This window comes from Pteronotus mesoamericanus, unplaced genomic scaffold, assembly GCF_021234165.1.
Source record: "Pteronotus mesoamericanus isolate MK-2021 breed Mesoamerican mustached bat unplaced genomic scaffold, CSHL_Meso_final contig_33, whole genome shotgun sequence".
NCBI classification, from domain to species: Eukaryota; Metazoa; Chordata; class Mammalia; order Chiroptera; family Mormoopidae; genus Pteronotus; species Pteronotus mesoamericanus.
This window is the reverse complement of record NW_026555135.1, coordinates 107,077-119,871: the sequence shown is the minus strand read 5'-3', so window position 1 is coordinate 119,871 and position 12,795 is coordinate 107,077. Positions and strand designations below refer to the sequence as shown.

Here is a 12,795-nt window from a genome sequence, read left to right as displayed (position 1 = left end):
GAAAAAATAAGTGGAGAACAAAACAAAACAAAACATTAAACCTCACATTATCTAGTTACTAAACATTAGTCTTATGATATTAATTACATATCTCAATTACCCTACTCAAACTGGATAACTGTTTCAATTCCCATTCTCTTTCATCTAATTCCAGATTTGCTTCAGACTTTAATTCTTACAATAACACTCTGATCGCAAGAACCCTCGCTGGGCTAAGCAACCTTCCTTCTTGAGCCCACCGCTTTTTTCTATTTTAAAAGATACCATGCTACACTCAAAGTCTATGTTTGTATTTTAACCTAGTTAGACTAAGTTTTTCTTGAGAATAAAGGCTTTCTCTTTATATCAATATATTCAGCATAGGGTGTAATGCAAAGTACTTAAAGAATATGGCTAAACTAAATCACAGAATACCAATATCGAAGGAAATGTTAAATGTCACTTAAATGTGTTTGTGTATTTGTGTGAGTGTGCGTGTGTAGATCCCTCTAGAAAGCTATGAAAAAAATCTAACTTCTGTTTATTTCTCCAGAGGCCAACTTGGTAGCTGGGGAGGGAAAGAAGAGACCTTTGGTTACACACCATTTTTTTTTTTTTTTTTTTTGGTATTTCATGAACTTTGTATCTCATATATATATTAACCTTTGCAAAAGTAGTATATTTATAAAGCAATAGTAGTCATTCTAGACTTCCCTCTTTCACATCCCACATCAAATCAATCCATCAGCAAATCCCCTCAATTCTATATTCAAACTGGGTCCACAATCTGACATTTTTACTATCTCCATAGCACCATTCTCATTCAAGCCACATCATCTCTCATGCAGACAGAACAACAGGTTTCTAATTGATCTGTTTCCACTCATGTTGCCTTATAATCTACTCTTAAAATAGCAGGCTTCAGAATAATCCTTCAACTCATAATTTCATGACTTCTCTTTCTAATCCCTTTAATAGCTTCCTGACTCAATTCAAATCTTGACAGTGGTCCACAAGTCCTACAACATATAGTTCTTATATTCCCTAGTACTTCCCCTTGTCCTCTACTCCTTGGCAAAAACTTAGGATCTTTAGATTTACAGTTTCCTCTTGCTAGGTTTCCCTCCCCAGAAATCTGCACAACTATATCCTTCACCTTCTTCAAATAGATCACTGCTCAAATGTTATCTTATCAATAAAGCCCTTATTAACCACCTTCATTTAAAACTGTATGTTCCTCCACCCCTGCATACATAGTAGGCACTCCTTATTCCTCCAGCATCCCTGAATTATTTTTTCCATAGCACTTACAACAAAATGACAATTATAGTTTAGGTGCCTGTCCCTCCTCAATATGGCCCAATATGATATCAAGTACTTACTAGTTCCAAAGCCTGTTTTGTTCTGACCATATGCAAAGCCCGAATTAGTGGTAGAGGAGCTGAAGAGTCCTGTTGCACTGGAGGTGGCCGGAGAAGACCCAAACAGTCCAGTTGTGGTACCCGCTCCCACCTGGTTCTGTGGGCCTTTCCTGTTAGCCTGATAATCCTCTAAACGAAGTTCCTAGAGTGAGGGAAAACATATTTCCAATCTTACTATTCAGCCAAAAAAATTTATTTTGAGACTGAATATTTCAATTTAGTATTCAAGTTCTCATAAGTAATCACACAAGGACCGTTACTGCAAAACAAAAAACTACAAATAACATTAACTTAATATCATTATAAAAAACCATTTTCAATAGTTTATAGTGGACATTAAAATACATACCATAAAGACTGTAACACTACAGGCAAATAGACATATCTATCAATTTTAATTTTCTTTTATAAACAATATTTTTTACTAGCTGATTTTAGTCAACATACAACATATTCCAGTAAAAAGGCAATATTCAGGAAAAGTTGATATATATTGTTGCTACAATACTGGAAAAGGATGAAAAACACTGTGATTTGCTGAATCTATTTTACTGCACTCAAAACTAGACGTGCAACTGGCATTAGCTCTAAATATAAGGCTGGGACATAAAGCTACAGACAATGAATATCAACATCAGTAAGAATCACTTGCAGATTCACCTGACAAAAAGTCATCTCCTCCCAGTGGTAAACTGTACATGTTCATTCATGAAATACACAATTTCTTTTTCCCTGCTTTTTTCTTTTAACTTTTTTCCAAAGTCAACAGCTTACTAACCACTAGTTAGCATGCCCTCTTTGCTAAAAGGTTCTCCTTGTTTTTGTCCCATCTGTTCCATTTAATAATGTTTTCACCTGCTTGTATGAACTCAGCGAATTAAATGTGCCAAGAGGAAGCACAGTACACATGAATTGTATTTAATAGTGCTTCCCGTTCAATAAAAAGACCCTAGAATGTCTGTCAGACTTTATTCAGTGCATCTACTTTGCAAATAGGCCACAGAACGGTAATGGCTGACAGAAGTGAGATGGGTTTATTAAAATGATGCAGGAAGCTGGGGAAAGAGCTGAGGATAATACTTCCCTTTGGTACAATGCTCTTTATTATTTAGTATAATGATCTCGTCTACTCTCACTCCGAATATAAAAATTAGCTGATTAAAAGACAGGATTCTAGAGAGTTCAGAAAATTTAAGGAAAGAAGAGATAGAGTTTAATAGTTTTGTCTCACAAGCCAGGGTGTTTCTGCACTCTCCAATAATATAGGAAGAAGCAACAGCTACAATTAGGGGTGACAATCAAAATGTACAAAGAAGTACTTACACAGCAATGCAAGTAAACACACTACATGGATGATCTCAATGATGAAAAACAGACTTAAGAATACATAATGTGCCCTGGCTGATACGGCTCAGTGTACTGAACACCGGCCTGTGAACCAAAAGGTTGCCAATTTGATTCCCTGTCAGGCCATATGCCTGGGTTGTGGGCCAGGTCCCCATTTAGGGGCAAACAAGAGGCAACCAAATGATGTTTCTCTACCTCTCTTTCCCCTTCCCTTCTCCTCTCCGAAAATAAATAAAATCTTAAAAAAATAAAATATACGTTTCTTAAAAAAAAAAAAAAAAAAGAAAAGAATACATAATGCAAGATTCCATCTGTATGTACAAATAGGCAAAACATGGGTATCCAGGATAGTGGTTACCTTTGGAAGGGGCGGGTTCTGACTGGGGGGTGAGGACATTAGGGATGCTGATAATGCTGTGCCTTTAGATCCTGGTTACATGAGTGTGTTTACTTAATGAAAACTTACTATGTTGTATACTTACAACTTTGCATAAGTTTTTAAAAAAACACATGTTAAGTTTAAGTGCACACAATGCAGTGTGGGCGACATCCAATCCAAATACACTATTAGAATTACGCTGGTACAATCTGAATATTATTCCTGCCTAAAACAATACACACCTATAAATACTACGTTAACTTAAAAATAATTTGATCATTAGTTGTTTTCTTTTACATAAACACAATGTGAACCACATGGTCCTAAAAATAACAAAAACATTTTCAAAAGCTGCTTTCCAATACAATCAAAGGTTACACTGATATTCTGTATTGCATTTTACTGACCTCTAGTGACTTGCTTTCATATTCTTTCATAGCAGTAATACACTGGTGCTTGGTACTGATGTTAGTACTAACTCCAGCTTTAACCATAGTATCGGTACCAGTTAGAGGCTGCAAAGGAACATAAAGGTAAATTTTAAAGTCTAAATTAAATGTGTAAATCCAAGCTTTATATCCTTACTCTCACAAACACAGTTCTGCAACCACTGAACTCTCTAACTAGTCCACTAGGTCTTTTACTATTCAAGATGGTTTCAAGGGTGCTTCATTAATTACACTGTATTTTGTTCTCTTCCTACATCAAGATTTTATGTTTAATAAGTCAGTAATAGTCATGACAAACCCAAAGATTAATCCCATAACCAAGCTATCTAATTATCTACCAAAATATACTTAATATTATATATAAAACAGGCTTTATCCATTTTGCCTAATATATACATTTAAACCTCTTTTTCTGCTCTAAAGTGTCAGATTAGTAACTGTTGTTACATTTAAGAAATAATGGAAGCCTGGTTTCTTCCCCCTACAACTTTTAAGAGGAAAAAAAGCACAATAAGAAACTAAAGATTCCTACTTATATCAGTTTTCTCAATTATTGTACTTTCTAAGAAACACATAATATTTTTCACTATTGTTTAATTTTATTTTAAATTCCAAATTCTAAATTCAGTATTATGAATTTACCACCTTGCCTGAAAAATTCTTCACTTTCTGAAGCTTTCTTCACTTGAGAAAGTTTTCTTCACTTTCTCTAGTTTTTTTCTTCAATTTCTCAAGTTTTAACTAGAAGTTTTCTCAAGCCCTATTTTTGCCATTAGGCTAACTGTCGCCAGCCTATCCTAAGTCTCTCCCAACCAATTACATCAGGTGTATCTTAGATCAAGTGGTATTCTATATATTTTTTAAACAGCCTCCACTCTAATCCTCTACCCAACTCTTCTCAAAAAGCCCCAAGAAAAAACAAAATTCTATTGCCCCATTTTGTCATTTCATCAACAAAAGTTCAATATTAATGAGTTATTCCATTTATCTCCTTAAAGAGGCCTTATTTTCCTATAGTTTGCCCCCATATTCCTTATTTCTGTAAAAAATGGTTGACCATTCAAAGGCCAAATTGTGCACACAGTACAAGTTCAACCTTATACAAGCTATTACAATCAATATTGTGAATACGAAGTTGACTGGGTTGAGTATAATTCAAATATGCATTATAATCTGGATAAGACTTTTCCTTTCTTCTATACAATTAGAGATTTTGTTCTTAACACATCTTTCAGGAAAAATGAGGCTAAGCTGTGCATAACTGAAACAAGGAGAAATTTTATGATTCACCCTGCAAATAAATATACAAGTGGGAGAGAAGTTCCACAAACATTGGAAGAAAATACTTACATTAAATTTAATAGTAGTCCCAGTAGGAGCAGCTGTAAAACTACTGGGCCCAAAAAGGGAGCCAGATGTGCTACCAAAAGGATTAGAGGTGGTATTTGTAGTTCCAAAAAGTCCCCCACTGCTAGTACTTGTTCCAAAATCTATAAATTAGAAAGAAAAATTAGACGGTAACAGTAAAGAACATAAGATGGAACTGAGCTGTGGCACTAGAGCAGCAGTACTTTCACAACCTCAAATTTTCTCTTTCAAATTTATCTTTTCCACTACTAAGTATCTTCGAACAGGTATTTCATACACACACACACACACACACACACACACACACACACACAATTCTAGGCTCACAACTTCAAAGTGACACAAAATCTAAATTCTACAGCCACTAAGTTTCTATGAAGCCCTTTAGTACATAGTTGGAAGACAAGTTAAAAGAAACAGTATTTTGTTTCATCATAAATTTTATCTCTTTCCTCCTTTCTTAGCAAGACTAATGCTAAATGAGCTTGTACTTCGGAAAACATCTTATCACAACAGACTTAAACACAAATGGTCCTAGTATGGCGACCAAGCACAGGTTAATGCAAAATTTCACACAGAAAAATAATTTAGAAAAATTAGTAGGCATGCTGATCATTTTATTAAAAAAACAAAAAAACTAGTTTCATTTTCCAAAAAGCTGACTTTTAAAATTACATAAAAGTGAATTTAACTGTTATCTAAGGAATGTATTTTTCAAAATATGATACTATTTCTAAATAAGTTATATAGACCCAGAAATGTCAGCAGGCAATGAAGTCTTCTGCCAATACTATTTAATATTATGTGACATCCTAATTACCAAATTAAAAAGAATGTGATTTTCACTGGCGAACTATTTCTTTTTTTAAAATTATGTTCTAATATATAGTTTAAAGTAAATAGGTACACCTTTTTTGAATTAGCACTTTAGATTGCATTTTATACTGTTATGGTTAAAAATTTCAACATCCCTACAAAAGCTTTTCCTTTGTAAACAACTGATAGCTTGGTAACTTAAACATTCTGCCATTTGCTTGTGCTGGGAATGGCATCAACTCACTAAATACATCTGTTCAACTAAAGCACTGTGTAGAGAAGCATCCCCAGCCCACATTTAGACTAAAGAAAGAAGGTTATCAGTTAAAAATATCTGCCATGGGCAAGAAATGGAGGAATAACCATGTCGTGACCAATATTTGTCACTGCTGCTTCAGTCTCTTCATACCAAATGTGAAATGAAGATAAGACGGTGCCCATGCCATTCAATACTGTTGACTACATACATGACTCCTGGAAATTCTCCTGTCTTAATACTGATGACACTACTCTGATCTGGCTTTTCATCTTATCTCTGGTCATTCTGTATCGTGCCTCTACCTCTGCATATTCCTAAAATACTAATGCTTCTCCGATTTCCATTCTTGTGAGATGCACATCTCTTCCCCCTCCTTTCCAATCTATTAAGCTGTTAGTACATTTTGAAGTTTTCTTGAAATTCTGTCATCTGGAGGGAGAAAAAGTGTGTGTAGGCGGGGTGTGAACACAGGGAAAAAGAAAACATATTCAAAAGTCAAATCAAATTGTTAGATGCAGATGTCCAATGATGCCCTACTTACTACCAAAGCCAGTTGGTTTATTTTGTGCAAAAGCATTGTTTTGGGATGAGAAAAGACTGGTCCCTGTGCTTGCAGTTCCAAACAAGCTATTCGATGTTCCTGTTGATGTGCCAAACCCAAAGCCGGTGCTTGTGGAGGTAGCTGGCTGGCTAAAGGAACTCGTGCCAAATAATCCTCCTGGGAGATGGAGAGGGGTTAAAAAACAGTTAAACAGACTTCACATAGAGCCACTATGTAAAGTTATGTATCAGCTATGAATAAATCAATTCTATTCCAAATAAAGCCCCTACCTGGTTTGGTCTGTGAATTTCCAAACAGGCCTCCAGTATTGTTGCTAGAACCAAATGCAGATGTTCCAAATGCCCCTCCACTAGTACTGCCAAAGCCAGTATCTGAAAATCCAAATTCAGGTAATGTTTAAATCAGGTGACACAATGAGAGAGAATATTACTATTTGTTAAAATTCTGCATTTGGATATGACCATTGATCTAAACTATTTTTTCAAAATTCCATCAGACTACAAATTATAGTTAAAATTAAGCCACATTTTATTTATTGTCCCCGGGTAAAGTAAGAAAGCGAAGTAAAAAGGTGCAACTTAAATAAAAGTTATTGCTATGTACGTTAAAAAAGAGTGCCAAGCTAACTAGTGACTATGAGTTACATATTGGATTGGCCAAAAAGTTCATTTGTTTTCTTCCCATAAGATGGTTCTAGCAGTACTTAGTTGTCTTTAACTTCATTCAGAACAATTTTTTTAGATTGTATTGTGACAACTGTCACATTACTGTGCATTTAAAAAAAAAATCAAAATTGGTGAATTTTTGTATAGCCGTTTTAATATTGAAGATGGAAAAAATACATAATCTTTTCTGCATATTATGCTTTATTATTTCAAGAAGGGTAAAAACACAACTGAAAACACAAAAAGACTTGTGGAGTGAGTGAAGCTGCTGTGACTGTTCAAACATGTCAAAAGTGGTTTTTGAAGTTTTGTGCTGGAGATCTGTCACTGGATGATGCTCCACAGTCAGATGACCAGTTGAAACTGATAGTGATCAAAATCGAGATATTAACTGAGAACACTCAATGTTATATACCACACGGGAGATAGCTAACATACCCAAAGTACTCAAAGCAATAAAGTTATTGGTGAAAATGAAAAATGTCTTTTATTTTACAGAAATAAAAACCACACAGACTTTTTGGCCAACCTAATACAAAAGTAAAATCATCGAAATTAAAGTGTTAAAAGTCTTTCCACACATCATATGCTCCAGAGTCACTGATATGAATGGCCCTAAATTTAGGGAGCGCATCAGAATGACCTGGGAAGTGCTTTCAAAATACATATATTCAGGTTCCAACTCCAGAGATCCTAATTCCATAATTCTATAATGGGAAATATTTCAGAGGAAAAAAAACAAACCACCACCCCAAAGCTGACACATGGGAATTATTAGTTTAAAAAACCAATTACCTAAATGTACAATACTTTAAGAGGTCAGAACACACATTAAAGATGTTCTCTATTGTCATTTTTATTATGTATGATTGAGGGTTGTAGTTATGCTTTTTAGAAATCCTGATCAGCCCTGGCCGGTGTGGCTCAGTGAGTGCTGGCCAGCAAACCAAAGGGTTCCTGGCTCGATTCCCAGTCAGGGTACATGCCTGGGGTGCAGGTCTGGTCCCCAGTAGAAGGTACGCAAGAGGCAACCACACACTGGTGTTTTCCTCTTTCTCCCTCCCTTCCCTTCTCTCTAAAAATAAATAAAATCTTAAAAAATAAAAAAATAAAATAAAATCCTGATCAATTGGAGTAAGTTTCTGGGATTGTATTAAAATACTCCTCCTTTTCCCCTAAAAAGAAAGGGGTTAAAAATAAGACTGGGAAAACACTGATTGTTGAAGCTGGGAGACAAGTATATGACAGTTCATTATACTTTTGTGTAATTACAATCACCTAACACCTGTTAGATGGCTATTACCAAAAAGACAAGAAACCAGTGTTGATGAGGATGTGGAGCAAAAATGTTAGTGGGATTGTAAATAAGTACAGCCACTACAGGAAACAATGTGGATATTCCTCAAAAAATAAAGAATAAAACTACTATATGGACCAGCAATTCTTCATCTGGGTAGGTATCTGAAGAGTATGGAAACACTAATTCGAGCTCTAACTGGTGTCGCTCAGTTGGCTGGGCACTGACCCGCAAAGCAAAAGGTGATCAGTTGACTCCCGGTCAGGACATATGACTGGATTTTGGCTTTGGTCCCCCACCTGGGCGCATGTGGAAAGCAACCTGTTGATGTTTCTCTCCTTTTTTCTCCCATTCCCTCTCTCTAAAATAAATTTTAAAAATCTTGAAAAAAAAAACCACAAACATGAAAAAAAATATGCACCCCTATATTCATTGCAACATTATTTATATTAGCCAAGATATGGGAATAACCTAAGTGTCCATCAATGGATAAATGGATAAAGATGTGAAATAGACAGGGTCTGGCAGAAGCAATGCCTGCTTGAGTATGGTTGGTAGGGTAATAATATGGTTGTAATAATTTATAGTTTTAATTTGAACATTTCACCTAAAACGTCATATGGTGTGCTTGAGTGTGATGATGTTATATTATAAAAGTACATGTCTATGATTTTGTAGTAAAAAAGGGGTGTTATTTGTGCTGAACCCTGTACATACATATATATACACACACGTATATACATAATGAAATAGTACTCAGTCATTACAGAAATTAAAAATAAATGAAACATTGCCATTTGTGATAACATGAATGAAGCTTGAGGGTATTACACCAAGTGAAATGAGTCAAAAAAGGATGAAAATTGTATCATTTCATTCATACATGGGATATAAAACAAAAGAGAAACAAAAAAACTACTCAGACAACAGACTGGTGGTTAGCAAGGAGATGGGGGTTTGAGGAGAGGGCTAAATAGGTAAAAGGAGTCAAATGTATGGCAACAGAAACCAGACTTTTGGTGGTGAGTATGCTACGGTATACAGATACCAAACTATGTTGTATACCTAAAACTTATGTTATTAACCAATGTTGCCTCAAACCTCCCAACACAAATTTTTTAACAAAAAGTTTAAAAATGAGTTAATAAGGGTTGCTATAGGTAACTAATGAGTGTCTGGTACAATGCTGGGTGGGAAGGGAAGTGGATCTCAGGAAGGCTGGTGGGGATTATGGACTTGGTCTGAAAATTAGCAACAAACTTTCTGCTAAAAAGGTCAATATAAAAATCTTTTAAATATCTACCAATGATCAGAAAGCTATGAACTCTTAAAATTTATTTCTATTTTCTTAGAAAATTTTCACAAGATGTTATCCTGATCATTTTTCAAAAAGATTTTATTATAAAAACCAAAGTATGAATAAAATTCCTATCTAAGGCCATCAGAGTCAATTCGTTCTTAATAAGAATACTTTATGATTCCTTACGTGCCCCTCCTTTTTTAAAAACTTACTCTGCCCAAATGTTGAAGTTGTGCCAAAACCACCTGTACCACCCCCAAAGGGAGTTCCAAATGACTTATTAAACATCTTCAAAATGACTCTTTGCTTCAGGAAGCTGGAAAGAAGGAAAAAGAAAGTATCAGCTTAAAGACCATGGAATACAGTGTAATTCTTTCATATGAACAGGCCATAAACTCCCTTAGGCCTGTTCAAAATGTAGTATATAATGTTCACTCTCATTCAATAACCTAAAGTTGTGTATAGTAAGATAGACTTTGTGAATCAAGCTGAATGAATAGCATAACATGAGGTTAAACTACAGATCCCACCAAAACCCATCCATTTAAAACAATGTTTTTCAACTTTTTAAAACATAAGCCTACCCTTTAATGAAGATTTCAGGTCCACTATGCCAGATCTTGACATGGCTCACCTAGGAGGTTATGTGTAATTCCCATAAAAAATTACAATGATATTGTGCTATCCTAACCACTTGAGAAGCTAACATTTTTGTCAGGGTTTATTTCTCATAGCTTGAATTGTAAAAAAGTACTCCCCTGCCCTTTTATGTATACAAAATGTGTGCCCCTCATCCCATCTCCAAATCCCAGAGATTATGGTGACCTGACAGTCTCTTTGAGATTACTTCTTAAAACTCTTCTCTATGGTTTCCAACTTATCTATTTTCTACTACTTCTGGGAACATTATAGAATACCCTCACATGAATGATTCCCCTCCGGTATCTAAATTACATATCCAGTCACTTAATGAATTGGATCAAAGTGTTTCACAAGTACAAAAGGGCAGTTTGGTTTTTTTTGCCTCAATTTAAATAAAAATAATTTAATTGTATAGTTTACTAAAAAAATAAAAGCTTTCCCCTTCCATAAATTTTCCTTAAACTTAGGATCACTGCTACCACTTACCTGCCAGCAGAGAAGAAAATGAGTACACTACTTTTAATATAAAAATTCATTTGCCCTGGCAGAGTGGCTCAGTTGGTTGGAGTGTCGTCCAGCATACCAAAAAGGTTGCTCACATTAAAATAAAAAGTTAAAAAAAAAAAAAAAAAAAAAAAAGGTTGTTGTTTGATTCCTGGTCTGTGCATGCGCAGGAGGCAACCAATCGATGTCTCTCTCTCTCTCCCTTCCTCTCTCTCTACAATAATGAATGCATCCTCAGGTGAGGGTTTAAAAAGAACAAAACAAAACTCATACAGCCAATCCCACTTATTTGGATTTTTTTTTTGACAGGCACAATGCTTTCCCTATTATATACACATAATACAGTTTTTATCTTCTAGTAAAATCATAACTTGTTCATATAATAAAATTAAGTATAACGGGGTTTCTTTTTGTTGTTGTTCTAGTGTCCATTAGCACTTCCAGGTATTCTAACACCTGAAACATCTTGTGCAACACTGGAAAAGATGAAGCTGTCTCTAAATACCTAATGTTATAGGAATTAATATTCTGTCCCCTAAACTCTCCTAGGAACAAATTCCAACATTTAGTTCTTTATCCCAACATCAAGAAATTTAATAACTCCTTTGACTAAACAAAGCTCACTGAAACCAGTGGTCTAAGAGGGCCAGACCACATCAGAATCAGCTGAAAAGCTTTTCAAAACACATCCCCCCAGGTCCCATTCTAAAAATACTGAACTAAAATATCCAGGGTTTGATCTAGACAATTATATTTTGAAAGGCTCCTCCAGTGACTCTAATGCATTCCTTTGGAACTACAGGCTATATTTTATGTGATCTTCATTTCTCTGTCAGTACTGATATCTGCTCTAAGTTTCTTGCCTTCGTGATTTATCAGGTATCACAAAGTGAAAGAATGGGCATTTACCATATTAATTTGGTGACTCTTTCCCACAGACTCAATCCATAGCTCCTAACAATCAAAATTTGATTTTTAATCATCTTACCCTAACAAAGAAAACTAAATTCACATATATATTTCAAGAGGGATTTAAGTAGTAATAAAATATCCTGAGAAATACCTCACAGTTTCTAAGCTGTTACATGTTATCTCAACAACCTTGAAAGGATATTATGCATTACCACCTTACAGATGAGAAAACAGAATCAGGTATTTAGCAAGGTTAAAGAAGTGGTAAGTGGTATCTTCTGACTTCCCATGGACACGGTCAATCCTAGAAAGGAATATACTAAGCAACTAGCAAGAACATATGCAGTATTAAGGAAATTCATCTGTTCCAAACCCAAGGACAAGGAACAATGCAGGGACCAAATCCAATTTACTGGAAGAAAAGCACCTCACTCAAGCTCAGCCTATCTTTCTGGTTCTGGCAAGAATGATCTTGGCTTAGTCTCAACTGTGATCAGACTGAGATTCTAAATGTTTTTTTAAAAATTTATCACCATGAAAGCAAACCAAGATTCTGAAAAGAGCCTCAAGATAATTATGACTGCTAGGAATTAAAGAATGGCTAACACACTGAACCCTTTGCTCTTTGAACAAATCATTCATTTTCCTGACTATGCTATGAAATATCACTGGCTCAATGAAATACGCCCCCCTCTCCACCCTTGCCCCTACCAAACAACCTACTAATTCATTCTTTATAACCTAGCTCAAAGGTCATTTCTTCTATAAGCCTTCCCTAACCCCATCTAGCAATTAGTCTTTCTTCTGGGCTTCCACATTTCCACAGCACATCATGATTAGTTCATACATATCATCTTGACCCTGACTCCCTTTAATGGAAACTGTAACTGGATTA

The 12,795-nt window shown here is 35.2% G+C and overlaps 1 protein-coding gene across 6 annotated transcripts in view; it reads right to left on the bottom strand.

The window, feature by feature from the left end:
* Window positions 1-12,795, bottom strand: part of LOC129072709 (nuclear pore complex protein Nup98-Nup96) — a 104,135-nt gene that overhangs the window by 76,202 nt on the left and 15,138 nt on the right. For all 6 annotated transcript variants that reach the window (XM_054576195.1, XM_054576196.1, XM_054576199.1 and 3 more), the window contains exons 2-7: window positions 10,055-10,158; window positions 6,850-6,951; window positions 6,560-6,736; window positions 4,926-5,065; window positions 3,534-3,641; window positions 1,362-1,542 (exon numbers count right to left, since the gene is read on the bottom strand). In XM_054576195.1, coding sequence (XP_054432170.1) covers window positions 1,362-1,542; window positions 3,534-3,641; window positions 4,926-5,065; window positions 6,560-6,736; window positions 6,850-6,951; window positions 10,055-10,130 — 784 coding nt within the window. In that variant the 5' untranslated portion in view covers window positions 10,131-10,158. The remainder of the gene's footprint in view (window positions 1-1,361; window positions 1,543-3,533; window positions 3,642-4,925; window positions 5,066-6,559; window positions 6,737-6,849; window positions 6,952-10,054; window positions 10,159-12,795) is intronic.